Source organism: Poromitra crassiceps (genome assembly GCF_964638095.1).
Source record: "Poromitra crassiceps genome assembly, chromosome: 6".
Lineage (NCBI taxonomy): Eukaryota > Metazoa > Chordata > Actinopteri > Beryciformes > Melamphaidae > Poromitra > Poromitra crassiceps.
In genome coordinates, this window is record NC_139627.1 from 54,831,305 (window position 1) to 54,848,555 (window position 17,251).

Genomic DNA, 17,251 nt, shown 5'->3' on the forward strand with positions numbered 1-17,251 from the left:
ACCTTGAGCTGGGCGTGAACCTATCACACGCTTTTGCGATCACACTGCACGCCTATTCCACGTTCACCTGAGCAGAGTTACAAGCGCCTCTCCTCTCTCCCGAGTGTTTTTTTTTGTCACGTGTGGTCCCGAATTAGGTAGGTAAAATAAATCGGATATATTTAATGTGCTATTGATGCTGGATATGTATAACCAGGTCTCCTTCTTGGGTGACTGCTGTCATAGAGAACTGGATGCTGTTGTACTAAATGGATTAACTTTTCATTGTCCATCTTGCTTCTTCGGTCACTATTCTCTCTCCTGAAGATTTGTTTACCGACGGGGAGAAAGCCCCACGTGATAGCCACCCGTCAATCACTCTCTCTCTCTCTGCTCAACACTGTTGTAGTAACTCCATTTTATTTTGAAATTCAGTTGACTTTGCCATTTCCCACGGATATTGTCGCGTTTTTCCTTCATGGCTTGACAGAAGAAGTCTGCCTTCACTAAGGTGACCAGATTTCTCAAATGAAAATCGGGGACATTTTCAGGTCCGCTATGGGGCTTTTAGAAAATTGTGTACATTTTACAGTAAAATGCATCAATCTGGTGCACTTTGAGAGCAAAAGTAAGAGGCTAAGGGTTAGATGGTAAATCATCTCTTAGTCCTCTGTGACAGTATTTTCCTGTGTCTACCCTCTAACACATACCCGCCACACAGGGGGGCCGTATGTTGCCCATGTGTGCTTTATAGTAACGTTCAGTCAGAACTCATTTATAATTAAGCCCATAGTTAATGAACTAATCATGTACAAAACACACACACAGTCACATATTTTATATACTGTATATGTTGTAAGCCTAATTTGTAAGCCTAATCACAGCTGCTTTTTACATGTATGGGATAATACAGGCTAATATACAAGGTGTCCCAAGCTCTGAGTCATTATAAACTCAATTAGCTACAGCTAATGTTCACATTCAGTCCTTGTATATTTCTCTCGTGTTCATCATTCCTTTCCTCCTCTGTGTGTGTGTGATTGAGAAATGAGATGCAGGTGGTGTTCATCCTAATTGGCCTGGTCAGGTGTCAGATTGCTGCTGGCTGATTGGCTGGTGGAGAGCATTTAAGCCAGCTGATGCCATCCTGTCGCCCCTTGCTCTCCTCATTCCCAACGATGATGGCTGCTGTGCTGACTGCTGTGTTCTGTCAGGTAGGAACTGTGTGTAGACCTACTTTAGTAGTTCTGCAGAACTTTATTAAGATGTGTCTTTATCTTGGTAGACCTGTGCAGTCTAAACTGTAAATAGTTACCTTCCAGATCTACACTTTTGTACACTGTAAATAACACTTACCCAAGTAGCAGAAAGTAGGGGGAGAAGCCCTTTAGTTTTTTGTAACATTTTCTGATGTTTATTTTGTAGGAGCTTATAGGTAAGAGCTGTGTCTCTTATTTAATCCATCATTTTCTTTTCTTAGGTAAATTTAAGGTTGGGGATTAGTTTGATTGGTTAGTTGTGTTGGGGCCATGCTGTGCTCTGAAACTAAACGTGCTACTTGTGAACTTGTGATGGTGGTTTGGCTGAACATCCTTGGGAGTGGGAAGAGTGGGGGCACTTTTGTGTTGCGGTCCGGTTCCCCGAGGCCGGTTCCTAACATAATTGGGTGCTCGTCTGCTTTTCTCATTCGTCAGCACGTCGTGTGTGTGTGTGTATATATATATTTTATGTTTGTCTGGTGGGCAGTCTTTGTGCAGGTGGTAAATGGTGTTAGTCAAGGTGCCTTTGCATGGAGCTGAGGAAGCTCATGGTGGTAAAGCTGGTGGAGAGGTTTGTTGGAGGAGGAGCCGGTCAGAGGGGACCAGTAAGACTGAGGAGGGGCGTGACAAGGCAGGGCCGTCAGTAGCACCGTTTCTCCTCTTTCTGTGTAGACTGCTACCCTACAAGAGTCTCCGTACATAGACTTGCCTGTCACTCTGACTCCCAAGCCGTCTAAATCAGCGATACAGACGTATTTACAAGTGTCACAGAAACATTTCAAAGCCACATATTGAGAAGAAGAGTTCATAGCTTCTCGACGTCGGGGTTAGAAAGCTTGTCGCTGCTCATAAATGCCTCTTTTCATCTGAAGTCTGTGCTGGTGATATTTTTTACCGAGCCTTTGGCCAGAGTGGCGCTGTGACGGCTGAGAGCTCTAACCTGGAAAAAATATCACCAGCACAGACTTCAGATGAAAAGAGGCATTTATGAGCAGCGTCGAGCTTTCTAACTCCGACGTCGAGAAGCGATGAACCCTTCTCAATATGTGGCTTTGAAATGTTTCTGTGACACTTGTAAATACGTGTGTATCACTGATTTAGACGGCTTGGGAGTCAGAGTCACAGGCAAGTCTATGTACGGAGATGGGACTCTTGTAGGGTAGCAGTCTACACAGAAAGAGGAGAAACGGTGCTACTGACGGCCCTGCCTTGTCACGCCCATCCTCAGTCTTACTGGTCCCCTCTGACCGGCTCCTCCTCCAACAAACATCTCCACCAGCTTTACCACCATGAGCTTCCTCAGCTCCATGCACACCATTTACCACCTGCACAAAGACTGCCCACCAGACAAACATATAAAATATATATATATATATACTCAGACGACGTGCTGACGAACAAGAAAAGCGGGCGACCCCCTAATTATGTTAGGAACCGGCCTCGGGGAAGGGGACGGCAACACAAAAGTGCCCCCACTCTTCCCACTCCCAAAGATGATCAGCCAAACCACCATCACAAGTTCACAAGTAGCAGGTTTAGTTTCAGAGCACAGCATGGCCCCAACATCAACAAATCAAACTAATCGCCAACCTTAAACTTACCTAAGAAAAGGATGGATTAAAAAAAATAGACACAGCTCTCACCTATAAGCTCCTACAAAATAAACATGAGAATGTTACAAAACTAAAGGGCTTCTCCCTCCTACTACTTGGGTAAGAGTTATTTAGTGTAACATAGTATAGATTTGAAAGGTAGCTATTTACAGTTTAGACTGCACAAGTCTACCTAGACAAGGACAGATCTTAAAGTTCTAAAGAACTACCAAAGTAGGCCTACACACAGTGCCTACCTGACAGAACAAAGAGTCAGCAGAGCAGCCATCATCGGTGGCAATGACTGCAAGGGATGGCATCCCCAAACCCATGTAACAGTGCAGACACAAGAAGTTGGTGAAATAAAAGTTTGGTTCAGTCTGTGTCATGTGTTCACATCATTCCTTTCCTCAGTGTGTAATTGAACAAAGAGTCCACTCATTGTACTCTAACTATGATGGCTCTCTGTTGACTCTTTCCTGTGTTCTGTCAGGTAGGAACTGTGTAGGCCTACTTAGTTCTTCAGAACTTGAAGATGTGTTATCTTGGTGGACCTGTGCAGTTTAAACTGGAAATAGCTACTTCCAGCTCTACACTTTTGTACACTAACATCTTACCAAAGTAGGAGGGAGAAGCCCTTTAGTTTTTTGTAACATTTTCTCATGTATATTTTGTAGGAGCTTATAGGTGAGAGCTGTCTTTTATTTAATCCATCCTTTTCTTAAGTTTAAGGTTGGGGATTAGTTTGTTGTTGGGGCCATGCTGTGCTCTGAAACTAAACCTGCGACTGAACTTGTGATGGTGGTTTGGCTGATCATCCTTGGGAGTGGGAAGAGTGGGGGCACTTTTGTGTTGCGGTCCCGTTCCGAGGCCCGTTCCTAACATAGTTGGGGGCTCGTCCGCTTTTCTCGTTCGTCAGCACGTCGTCTGAGTATATATATATATATTTTATATGTTTGTCTGGTGGGCAGTCTTTGTGCAGGTGGTAAATGGTGTGCATGGAGCTGAGGAAGCTCATGGTGGTAAAGCTGGTGGAGAGAGAGGTTTGTTGGAGGAGGAGCCGGTCAGAGGGGACCAGTAAGACTGAGGAGGGGCGTGACAAGGCAGGGCCGTCAGTAGCACCGTTTCTCCTCTTTCTGTGTAGACTGCTACCCTACAAGAGTCTCCGTACATAGACTTGCCTGTGACTGACTCCCAAGCCGTCTAAATCAGTGATACAGACGTATTTACAAGTGTCACAGAAACAATTCAAAGCCACATATTGAGAAGAAGGGTTCATCGCTTCTCGACGTCGGAGTTAGAAAGCTCGTCGCTGCTCATAAATGCCTCTTTTCATCTGAAGTCTGCTGGTGATGTTTTTTCCAGGTTAGAGCTCCCAGCCGTCAGAGCGCTCAACAGCACCACTCTGGCCGAAAGCTCGGTAAAAAATATCACCAGCACAGACTTCAGATGAAAAGAGGCATTTTTGAGCAGCGACGAGCTTTCTAACCCCGATGTCGAGAAGCTATGAACTCTTCTTCTCAATATGTGGCTTTGAAATGTTTCTGTGACACTTGTAAATACGTCTGTATCGCTGATTTAGACGGCTTGGGAGTCAGAGTGACAGGCAAGTCTATGTACGGAGACTCTTGTAGGGTAGCAGTCTACACAGAAAGAGGAGAAACGGTGCTACCGACGGCCCTGCCTTGTCACGCCCCTCCTCAGTCTTACTGGTCCCCTCTGACCGGCTCCTCCTCCAACAAACCTCTCCACCAGCTTTACCACCATGAGCTTCCTCAGCTCCATGCAAAGGCACCTTGACTAACACCATTTACCACCTGCACAAAGACTGCCCACCAGACAAACATAAAATATATATATATACACACACACGACGTGCTGACGAATGAGAAAAGCAGACGAGCACCCAATTATGTTAGGAACCGGCCTCGGGGAACCGGACCGCAACACAAAAGTGCCCCCACTCTTCCCACTCCCAAGGATGTTCAGCCAAACCACCATCACAAGTTCACAAGTAGCACGTTTAGTTTCAGAGCACAGCATGGCCCCAACACAACTAACCAATCAAACTAATCCCCAACCTTAAATTTACCGAAGAAAAGAAAATGATGGATTAAATAAGAGACACAGCTCTTACCTATAAGCTCCTACAAAATAAACATCAGAAAATGTTACAAAAAACTAAATGGCTTCTCCCCCTACTTTCTGCTACTTGGGTAAGTGTTATTTACAGTGTACAAAAGTGTAGATCTGGAAGGTAACTATTTACAGTTTAGACTGCACAGGTCTACCAAGATAAAGACACATCTTAATAAAGTTCTGCAGAACTACTAAAGTAGGTCTACACACAGTTCCTACCTGACAGAACACAGCAGTCAGCACAGCAGCCATCATAGTTGGGAATGAGGAGAGCAAGGGGCGACAGGATGGCATCAGCTGGCTTAAATGCTCTCCACCAGCCAATCAGCCAGCAGCAATCTGACACCTGACCAGGCCAATTAGGATGAACACCACCTGCATCTCATTTCTCAATCACACACACACACAGAGGAGGAAAGGAATGATGAACACATGAGAGAAATATACAAGGACTGAATGTGAACATTAGCTTCTGTAGCTAATTGAGTTTATAATGACTCAGAGCTTGGGACACCTTGTATATTAGCCTGTATTATCCCATACATGTAAAAAGCAGCTGTGATGGCAAAAATTAGGCTTACAACATATACAGTATATAAAATATGTGACTGTGTGTGTGTGTGTGTTTTGTACATGATTAGTTCATTAACTATGGGCTTAATTATAAATGAGTTATGACTGAACGTTACTATAAAGCACACATGGGCAACATACGGCCCCCTGTGTGGCCCGCGATGGAATTGCAAAAAAAGTTTTTTTTTTTTTTTTACAGTGCACCTGAACGCAACATGCAAGATACCCGCTGAATAAGTGTCCAAATGTTCATGTCATTCTGGCCAATATTCTTCTGTTATATCATTTCAGTCTGGAATATGGAATATCTTTCAATAATCTTTATGACTAAAAGGCCAAAAGTAATCTCATGTGTAAGAAATGGCTGTTCTACATTGAGGTAGAAATTTAAATAATTAACTTGTTGGTTTTGGATTTATTTAGCTTCAAGAGTGCATGTTCGTGTGACCCTCAACACAGGCTTTGAGAATCCCGGCCACTTACTGATACTTATGCTTAAATTAACACACTCATATTCTGGTTTATTTCAAGAAAAACATTTCGGATAGTGGAAATTCTAATTGGCTGGTAACTTTAAAATCTAGCAGCTATATTGGCAGGTGGTGAAAAAAGTTAATTTCAAGCCCTGCAGGGAGAGTGTGGTGACATAGGAGTGAGTGAGAAAAGGATCAAATATTGGTGGTTAAGACTGAATAATGACATCACAACTGTTAATTTAAAATTACCGTAAATTCCGGACTATAAGACGCACCGGTCTATAAGCCGCACCTTCAAAGGTGACTATTTTTTTCTTCTATAAGCCGCACCGGTCTATAAGCCGCGGGTGTTTTGATGTTTAATTACCATATTTAAGGCTTCGTGCACAGAGGGGATTGTCGGGAAAGAGAGGCTGTTTGGGGAAGCTCCACTTTATTAACATTTCAACAAAACAAAAGTCAGGTCACTAATCCCCAGACAAAATCACACATTGTGGTATTTTTTGTTTTTTTTACAGTGCACACAGTGTCCGCGGTGTGGTGAAAAGAGGGCAAGAGAGGAAATTAAAACAGAAGTGGATTTATAGTTAGAAAGAGTGCTAAAGAAGAGAGAATTCCGTTTTTTATTTTTTTATTTTAGTTACTCACAGTACTATTGACCAGTCCAACTCAAAAGATATTCGGCAGTTTCACTTTGAGCTCTTGTTCCGCCGCTGTCCATCAATGGTTATGACGAGTCTCGCTGGGTACAGTACGCCAAAGCGATATCCATTGACTCGATGATGCTGTTGTATGTTGCGCGTTTCTGTTGCACCAACGCGGAGAGGACGAAAAAGCGCGTACCCTCCCAGGTGAGGGGCTTCTTCCCCGCAGCCTGGAGGATGAGTTGACGGTCGGGCCAGCGGAGTAGGCAGATGAAGATGGCCCTCGGTGGCAGGCCGGAAAGAAAGAAGAAAGGAGGAGGAGGAGAAACCGCCACCTCCACAGCCAGCCACCTCACACACCCCAACTGTTTAATAGTGCCCGGCTCGCATGCCTCTCGGTCGGCTGGCCGGACAATATGCACCCCGCTGCAGCAGCAGCAGCTTCGGGAGGTTTTCTCACTGTGTTCGGGACTTCGGCTCTAACTCGGCCAGATGGCTGGACACGAGTGAAACTCTTCACGGTTGCATTATTTTCTTTAGTGAGTGAGTGGATGGACTTCTGCACGTTTTCAAACTTGTTTTCAAGCTGCTCAAAACCTCTGAGCGATGTCGGACTTAATCGATAGTGTTTCACGGAGTAAAAGTTTAGCCCAAGCGGTGTATCTCCAGCCTCCAGCAGGTGAGTCATTTCCTCATTCATGGCGTGATTGCTTCGTCTTTTTCTTTCTGCTTACCTGTGTTGTGTTATGTTATGTTATGTTATGTTGTTAAAAGAGGGCAAGAGAGGAAATTAAAACAGAAGTGGATTTATAGTTAGAAAGAGTGCTAAAAAAGAGAGATTTTTTTTTTTTTTTGGAAAAAATCCATAGATAAGACGCACCGTTATATAAGCCGCAGGGGGCAAAAAAGGCCAAAAAACGGGAAAAAAGCCGCGGCTTATAGTCCGGAATTTACGGTAGTTATTCCTCTAAACCTGGCTTCAAATGCCCCAATTTTTTCGCGCTGGCGCCGTTCAGCCCTCAGCAAAATCTGGTAGCGAGGACTTTTTTTGTGGCCCTCTCTATCATCAAAGTTGCCCATCCATTACGGCATGACAATATTTGTTCGGCCCCCGGCAACAATCTGGATTTCTCATGTGGCCCCCCATGAAAAATAGTTGCCCACCCCTGGGCTAGATCTATGAAGAACTTTGTGATTTTGAAACAATTGAAAAAGAAGCAGTTTACAATGGTTATTAGTTATCTGGCACAATTTACCACAAATTAGACGGCCTAGGTAATTCATGGGAAATAGGCTACTGGTGTATTGTGTAGAGTGGCAGGAACATAGAGAGGGACAACTTCTCTCTTTGACCTCACCAACTGGCGGATAATTTATTTACACAAAACAAAAACATTACAGTAGTGATTTATTACCTCAGTAAACACTTTCCTTGAGTTTAGGGTGTCGCTCACCAGTTTCAAGTATTCAATGGCCACATGACCATATCAACTGCTAATTTAATATTAAATGCTGACAAAATAAAAAATAAAATCATGTTAATACTAAAACTTTAAAGCAGCTACGAGCAACTTTTTCGATTGTTATTAAACAGTATAAATTTAATATCAATGCATCACATCTTACCTCTAATAGTCGACGAGACCAAAGCCGTGTGTATCTGAGATTGCTCCCTTAGGTGATTATTAAGTCTATAGTCTGTCTAAACTCGCGCCAATAGGGGGCTCTCTAGAGCGACCGGACCGGGTAACCCGGAAGTGAAACGCGGAAGTGAAACCAGGAAGTGAAACGCAGCTGCCTTTTTACGCCGTTTGCGCTGCCTAGCAACATAACATAAACAATGTGAACGCCACGCATACTCGCGGGAACATCTCTCGTTATATTCTAACAGGTTTTTTGTAAGTTATTTTGTGGTTATGGCCGAAGTGGCTGCTGCAAACCGTTTCATTTCAATTCCTGATCTGCCCTGGCTACAGACACACTAACTGGCCGATTCACTCGGGGTTCAAGCGAGACTACTCTGCGTTGGTATCGTCGACTATTAGAGGTAAGATGTGATGCATTGATATTAAATTTATACTGTTTAATAACAATCGAAAAAGTTGCTCGTAGCTGCTTTAAGGCAATTTTAATGATTAAAATTGTAATCTAGAGATAAATATGACCTATTGTGTTAATTTAAACCAGGGGTTATCAAAGTTTTGATGGCTGAAGGCCTATTTAGGGAACAATAGGCTAATGACTAGATAACAATGATCCATCGCCAATCATGTTAAAAATTGTCATTTTTTGGTGTTTGGAGTTTGGTGTACATGAAAACGTTACTGACTTCTCTGCAAAAACGTTTTGAGTTAGTTACTGCAATTACTTACCAGGTAGTTTTACTGTACTTTTAATTATTCAAAACAACTGGGATGGATAACCCGCTGAATGGGGTCCGGTAAACAAGGACGGTAGCAAAAGCAGCAAGCAGACTCCGCCTCTCGTTCGCCACCTCTGGGGCTGCAGTTGCGGGCGGCTGGGTCCTGGGAAAACCACGGCACGGGCAGAGGGAGAACATCTACTCTGTTCAGATCTACTCTGTCACACACAGGCAGCACTTTGCACAACGTGCACAATGACAGGCTTTTGTGGTGCCGCAAATGCTCTGTTATCGAGTTTCTTGACAGTATTATTATTTGACTGTGGCCAAAATCGGGGACATTTTCGGGGACAGCTCCAGCCGGGGACAGAGCACCGAAATCGGGGACTGTCCCCGAAAATCGGGGACGTCTGGTCACCCTAGCCTTCACGCACCTTGTCGGCTTGAAAATAGAACTCACGCCTAAACAATAAAATCGGCGCAGGTCAGGCGAGGCGTGGGTACACGCAAGGTTCACGTTGAGGCGCCCTGTGTACACAGCCTCATTGATTAAAAAGGACGCCTATTTAAAAGCGTGGGTAAAGGCAAGGCTTGGGTGCTGTGTGTGAACGTAGCCGTAGACTAGCACCATGCTTCCTCCGAGACATGCGCAGTTGCCAGCCGCTTCTTTTCACCTGACAGCGGGGAGCTTCACCGGCAGGACGTAGCACGTGGGAGGATCACGCTATTCCCACCAGTTTGCTTCCTCCCAGAACAGGTGCCCCGACTGTCCAGAGGAGGTGCTAGGACAGCGACCAGGACACATACCCTTAATGTGCCTGCGGCCTCCCACCCGCAGACACAGCCAATCGTCCCTGTATGGATGCCCAAGCTGGAGGGAACACGGGGGCGACCCTTGTGTTGATAGGCAGGGAATCTACCGCTACACTATCCAAATGCCCAAGTAGAATATATATATATTATTAAAATGACTCAAGTAAGAGTAAAAGTATAGCATTATAAAAATACTTAAAAAGTACGAATCCTCAAAAAAAAACCTACTCAAGTACTACTTGTACTTAAGTACTTTCCACCTCTGGTGCAGAGACTTCACTGTAGAGGACAGACACCATGACATAGCACGTCTCGCCCCCGCAGCAGTTGTATTTAAACCGGCGAACCGGAGTCGGCGATATCACTGGCGATTTTACGTTGGTGCACCAGATGCACGTGCACCCCCTTGTGGCCAGATGGGGGATAAAAAAAAAAATCTAGATGTAAAGGATTTAAACAAAATCTAATCGAATATATATTATGTGTCGTAGATATCTATATTTCATTGTATTCAACATTATTCAATGCAATTTCTCAATTTGTTGTGTTTCTGAATCAAATGAATCTGTACTTGACCTCAACTCAAATCACTCATATTTATTTCATCATTGTAAAGCCACAGCCTAGTGAAGAGGATATTAATGTGATGTGTGTAGTTCTTCATAGATCTACTAGCCCCTTTAATTTTGCTCTGAGTGCACCAGATTCATGCATTTTACTTTAAAATGTACAACATTTCTTTGTCCTATGGGCGATATATTTGATATCAAAAATAAACTCTGGATGTTACATTGAATATCTCTGGAATGATTCACAGGAGAAAGGGTTCAAATGAGTGTCCCGCGTAAATCTGCAGTATCCTTTTGGAGACTAATAATTTGTTGGGTAAAAAAATTAAGGACTTCTTTGTGAAAAAGTTAAATAGTTTTCGATGTGTGCAAGTTATATTTCTTTTTCCCCCATGATCAGGTGATCATCCCAAGACTTAATTTTCAATTGATTTGAATACATTTGTGAAATTCAATTTCCACTTTTTTTCTTTTGTGTTTATGGCCTGGTTGAATAGCTCAAATCATGTACAAAGTAAACAAAAATCAGTTACCTGCCGGTATCCAGGGGTTGTTCCAACTGAGAGAAAGTAAATATGACCTAAGAGGAACGTCTATCTTTAAAAAACCAATTGTGCGTACTAACGCTAAACATCACTGCATCACAACTAAAGGAGTGAATCTGTGGAACAGCTGCAGTGAAGAGATGAAAACATGTGAGACAATCATGAAATTCAAAAGACTTTTTAAAATTGGTGTACTTAATGGATATGAGAAGGACTCGAGGTGATTTGCTTGTTGTTGACCTGACTGTATTGGTCTCGGGGTTATACATTATGTTTGCATTGAATGGGTTATTGATTGGCTTGACTTGTTTGGCATGTCAACCATCGACTCTGGTAAGGGACAGCTGAAATGTATGTATATTTGTGTGTACTTATATGTATGTGTACAGGTATGTATGCACATATACATAGCTATATAATTAATATTTATGTTATTGTATTATATATTATTTACTAAACTACACTATATTACTTAAGATTAATAAAATAAATTAAAAAATAATTAAAAAAAAATAATAATAATAATAGAAAAAGGGGGTAGGACTAGATAAGTTTTTGAACTTCTTCCTACTCCTTTTTGAACATGGAAATCTTCATTTGAATTATGTACTGTATTTTTCTTTCTTGAAAGATATGCTTGATCATTTGATTTTGTTTGTTTTGTTTCTTGAATGTACATGTTTTTATTTGTCTTTTTTTAACAACATGTTCAAAATTAACTAAATAAACTAAAACTAAATGTAACAATTTATACATTCATTGCAGCATACATAATGATAAAAATGTCTATATCACTTGATTGTGCATTATAGGACCAAAAATAGGAAAAAATAGACCAAGGGTTTTCAAAGTGGGAGGCAGGCCTCCCCAGAGCGGCTCCAAACTGTTTCAGGGGAGGCTCAGTGAATAGCAGGCGGGGGGGGGGGGGAGGAGGTCACATAGAATAGCCTAAATGTGTGTGATTTGGTTAAAGTTCAGATATGTCATTTGGGGGAATTCTACTGCTTTCCCCACTAAGGGACAGCTTAGGTTGAGCGTCCTGTGTGAACGGGGGCTTAGCCAGAGTCAGAAACCTAAATAACAGGACAGAGCTTTGTTAGGTATTTGGTGTCGTCTTAAGTATGTCAGCAGCAATGCCTATATAATATAGAATATATATTATATATATAATATATATAATATATAATATATATATAATATATATATAATATATAGTATAATAATAATAAAGGCTATCTTGGCTCAATTGTTGAATGGCAATGGGATCAAATAATCATGAGGTGAGGGGAGGCCCACTGTCTCAGACCATAGATTTAAAAGCTTATTGTTCTTTTACTGAAACTATTTGTTTTTATTACTTCCCCCCCCCCACCCCCACACACAGATGCCCCCTCCCTCTCCGTTGCCACGGTGACAGATGCCGAGTCGTTCCTCAGCTCCTCGGCGCCGGGCGCCGCCCGTGCCCGCCAGACCCACAATGCAATGCTGCGGGCCGGCCGGCTGCCCTGGTGGAGGACGCTGGGAGAGACCAGCGCCTACGACATCACTTCCTGTCCAGGCCACACACCCCTGGATGAGCTGGAGGCGGAGCTTGGAGGACTGTTCCTGGGAGGCGGAGCTAACCTGACTCAATTTGACAGGAGCAGCGACCACTCTGCTTCTAAATGACCCATTCCCTTACTGACAACAGTGTCGAGTGTGAGAGACGTGTGTGGGGACAAAAGGAAAGGACACGGAAAACAAAGCACAGGAACTCTGGTGTTCTCCGTATTTATTATATCTGTTGTTTTTGTTTGCAGTACTCCTCGAGAGAAGCATCAATATCTTTACAGCGTGAGAACATCGCTTTTAGTTATTTACAAGACATAATAAATGACTTACAACTCACAATGCTTATCTGTGTTCTGAGGGCTGGGGGGGGGGGGGGGGGGGGGGTTCTGCTGACAGGAACTGAGAGATTAGCAGCAGATTAGCAACAGGCAGCCGATGCAGAAAACCCCTTCGTCTTCCATGAAGCTTTGACAGTAGACAGTTACAGCAGGAAATGAACATACAGTAGAGCACCTAGTGTGCACAGGAAGCGCTTCACTCAGGTCGGAGTGCAGACACACATGGAGCGCTTATTTGTTGCTGTGGGGAAAAAAGGGCTGTTGACGAGCAGCCGCGCCTCTTGCAAAAAGTTGAACTTTTCTCTGCTCCGAGACGCCCAGAGCGCTCCGCTCCCCAAAAACACCAGTCGCAGAGAGCGCATGAGAATGGGCTGAGTTGCTGGGAAGAGGAGCGCTCCCGAGCGTGTCGTTAGCATCCAGGAGGAATTGGCAGAAAGGCGCTGGCAGCTCAAAAGAAGCGCTTCCTGTGAACACGGCCCTTTACAATCCCTTCCGAACATGGCTACACTCTGCCTCCTTTAGCTAACAACATGTAATTACGCTTCAGTTGAGCAGCAGAGTCCAAAGATAACAAGACTTCTCCCAAACTGCAGTGAGACTGACACTGCAGCGGCTTGTTAGATAATCAGGAGTGAGAGATTGAGAGATCAGGATCGTCTGGAGCAAACGGGAGTGTCAAATTTATATCCGCTCGTGGGGGAGCGAGAGGGGTGTGGGGGAGCGAGAGAGGCGTGGGGGAGCGAGAGAGGCGTGGGGGAGCGAGAGAGGCGTGGGGGAGCGGGGGAGCGAGAGGGGTGTGGGGGAGCGAGAGGGGTGTGGGGGAGCGAGGGGTGTGTGGGGGAGCGAGAGGGGTGTGGGGGAGCGAGGGGTGTGTGGGGGAGCGAGAGGGGTGTGGGGGAGCGAGGGGTGTGTGGGGGAGCGAGAGCACGAGAGGGGTGTGGGGGAGCGAGAGGGGTGTGGGGGAGTGAGGGGTGTGGGGGAGTGAGGGGTGTGTGGGGGAGCGAGAGGGGTGTGGGGGAGTGAGAGGGGTGTGGGGGAGTGAGGGGTGTGGGGGAGTGAGAGGGGCGTGGGGGGTGTGTGGGGGAGCGAGAGGGGCGAGAGAGCGAGAGAGCGAAAGGCCGCCAACCTCGGCTGGCTTCAACTGCTGGAGTGTGTGTGTGTGTGTGTGTGTGTGTGTGTGTGTGTGTGTGTGTGAATCTGCCCGCCACTATACAGTCATGCCACCAGGCCACAGAGAGAGGAGGGAGGGGAAAGCTAACATCTCGGAGGTCCTTTTCTCTCCGTTTCCAGAAGCCTGTTACTGTCTGTTACTGTCTGTTTGGGGCGGAAATGGTGGCTTAGATGGGCAGCTGGAAGGTGATGTCCACTTGAGCTTCCTTCGCCAGAGAGACGATTTCTGAAAGCTTTACAACCTAGAGAGAGAGAGAGAGAGAGAGAGAGAGAGAGAGAGAGAGAGAGAGAGAGAGAGAGAGAAGAGAGAGAGAGAGAGAGAGAGAGAGAGAGAGAGAGAGAGAGAGAGAGAGAGAGAGAGAGAGAGAGAGAGAGACAGAGAGAGACAGAGAGAGACAGGTCAGTGCTGGACTGTACATGTCAGGGGACTCAGTGTGAGTGAGAGAGAGAGACAGGTCAGTGATGGACTGTACATGTCAGGGACTCAGTGTGAGAGAGAGAGAGACAGGTCAGTGATGGACTGTACATGTCAGGGACTCAGTGTGAGAGAGAGAGAGAGACAGGTCAGTGCTGGACTGTACATGTCAGGGACTCAGTGTGAGAGAGAGAGAGACAGGTCAGTGATGGACTGTACATGTCAGGGACTCAGTGTGAGAGAGAGAGAGAGACAGGTCAGTGATGGACTGTACATGTCAGGGACTCAGTGTGAGAGAGAGAGAGAGAGAGTCAGTGATGGACTGTACATGTCAGGGACTCAGTGTGAGAGAGAGAGAGACAGGTCAGTGATGGACTGTACATGTCAGGGACTCAGTGTGAGAGAGAGAGAGAGACAGGTCAGTGATGGACTGTACATGTCAGGGACTCAGTGTGAGAGAGAGAGAGAGAGAGTCAGTGATGGACTGTACATGTCAGGGACTCAGTGTGAGAGAGAGAGAGACAGGTCAGTGATGGACTGTACATGTCAGGGACTCAGTGTGAGAGAGAGAGAGAGACAGGTCAGTGATGGACTGTACATGTCAGGGACTCAGTGTGAGAGAGAGAGAGACAGGTCAGTGATGGACTGTACATGTCAGGGACTCAGTGTGAGAGAGAGAGAGAGTCAGTGATGGACTGTACATGTCAGGGACTCAGTGTGAGAGAGAGAGAGAGTCAGTGATGGACTGTACATGTCAGGGACTCAGTGTGAGAGAGAGAGTCAGTGATGGACTGTACATGTCAGGGACTCAGTGTGAGAGAGAGAGAGAGTCAGTGATGGACTGTACATGTCAGGGACTCAGTGTGAGAGAGAGAGAGAGTCAGTGATGGACTGTACATGTCAGGGACTCAGTGTGAGAGAGAGAGAGAGAGTCAGTGATGGACTGTACATGTCAGGGACTCAGTGTGAGAGAGAGAGAGAGTCAGTGATGGACTGTACATGTCAGGGACTCAGTGTGAGAGAGAGAGAGAGTCAGTGATGGACTGTACATGTCAGGGACTCAGTGTGAGAGAGAGAGTCAGTGATGGACTGTACATGTCAGGGACTCAGTGTGAGAGAGAGAGAGAGTCAGTGATGGACTGTACATGTCAGGGACTCAGTGTGAGAGAGAGAGAGAGTCAGTGATGGACTGTACATGTCAGGGACTCAGTGTGAGAGAGAGAGAGAGTCAGTGATGGACTGTACATGTCAGGGACTCAGTGTGAGAGAGAGAGAGAGACAGTGATGGACTGTACATGTCAGGGACTCAGTGTGAGAGAGAGAGAGAGTCAGTGATGGACTGTACATGTCAGGGACTCAGTGTGAGAGAGAGAGAGAGTCAGTTATGGACTGTACATGTCAGGGACTCAGTGTGAGAGAGAGAGAGAGTCAGTGATGGACTGTACATGTCAGGGACTCAGTGTGAGAGAGAGAGAGAGACAGGACAGTGCTGGACTGTACATGTCAGGGACTCAGTGTGAGAGAGAGACAGGTCAGTGCTGGACTGTACATGTCAGGGACTCAGTGTGAGAGAGAGAGAGACAGGTCAGTGATGGACTGTACATGTCAGGGACTCAGTGTGAGAGAGAGAGAGAGACAGGTCAGTGCTGGACTGTACATGTCAGGGACTCAGTGTGAGAGAGAGACAGGTCAGTGATGGACTGTACATGTCAGGGACTCAGTGTGAGAGAGAGAGAGAGACAGGTCAGTGCTGGACTGTACATGTCAGGGACTCAGTGTGAGAGAGAGAGAGACAGGTCAGTGATGGACTGTACATGTCAGGGACTCAGTGTGAGAGAGAGAGAGAGACAGGTCAGTGATGGACTGTACATGTCAGGGACTCAGTGTGAGAGAGAGAGAGAGAGACAGGTCAGTGATGGACTGTACATGTCAGGGACTCAGTGTGAGAGAGAGAGAGAGAGACAGGTCAGTGATGGACTGTACATGTCAGGGACTCAGTGTGAGAGAGAGAGAGACAGGTCAGTGATGGACTGTACATGTCAGGGACTCAGTGTGAGAGAGAGAGAGAGAGAGTCAGTAAGGGCGCTTTCTCACTGGCAAAGATTGCTTTCGTTCCATGGCAGAGTACGATTGCCTGTGTGTGTGTCTCAGTGTGTTTAGTGTGTTAATGTGGGTTTAGGCGTGTGTGTGTGTGTGTGTGTGTGTGTGCGTGTGTGTGTGTCTGTGTGTGCATGTGCGTGTGCGTGTAAGTGGGTGTGTGTGTGTGTGTGTGTGTGTGTGTGTGTGTGTGTACCATTTTGGCGGCCTCGTCCAGGTCGTCACAGGCCAGGATCTTGAGTGGACTGGCAGCGATCAGAGCTTTGGCGTCGTCCACCCTGGTCCCTGAAACACACACAGACACACACACACACACACACACAGACACAGACACACACAGACACACACACACACACACACACAGCGTCACAACACACTCTGCTCATGATGTACACATACTGCACTATATAGTATAAACACACACAGCGTCACAACACACTCTGCTCATGATGTACACATAATATATATATATAATATAGTATAAACACATAATATATATATAATATAGTATAAACACATAATATATATATAATATACTATAAACACATAATATATATATAATATAGTATAGCCGCCATTTTCTACTAGAGTCTGAATTCTCAACGGTTAATTTCATTCACTAAATCGGTCACTATAAGATACAAGTTGTAGTGGACAGACAGCGCGTTTCCATCCACTACTATTATGTGAATTATAGAGCTGTCAATCACCTGGTGTTTGAGGCTGTCT

The 17,251-nt window shown here is 45.2% G+C and overlaps 2 protein-coding genes across 2 annotated transcripts in view; one reads left to right on the top strand and one right to left on the bottom strand.

Moving 5' to 3' along the window:
* The window catches only part of iqcb1 (IQ motif containing B1), a gene marked incomplete at both ends in the record, with an annotated part of 53,137 nt that extends 40,533 nt beyond the window's left edge, over nucleotides 1-12,604 (top strand). Inside the window, one exon of the mRNA XM_083638312.1 lies at nucleotides 12,336-12,604. Within this exon, the coding sequence (XP_083494438.1) occupies nucleotides 12,336-12,604 (269 nt within the window). The remainder of the gene's footprint in view (nucleotides 1-12,335) is intronic.
* Nucleotides 12,605-13,662: 1,058 nt separating this feature from the next.
* The window catches only part of sucla2 (succinate-CoA ligase ADP-forming subunit beta), a 43,602-nt gene continuing 40,013 nt past the window's right edge, over nucleotides 13,663-17,251 (bottom strand). The window contains exons 10-11 of the mRNA XM_083639355.1: nucleotides 16,719-16,807; nucleotides 13,663-14,252 (exon numbers count right to left, since the gene is read on the bottom strand). Of these exons, the coding sequence (XP_083495481.1) occupies nucleotides 14,178-14,252; nucleotides 16,719-16,807 (164 nt within the window). The 3' untranslated portion in view covers nucleotides 13,663-14,177. The remainder of the gene's footprint in view (nucleotides 14,253-16,718; nucleotides 16,808-17,251) is intronic.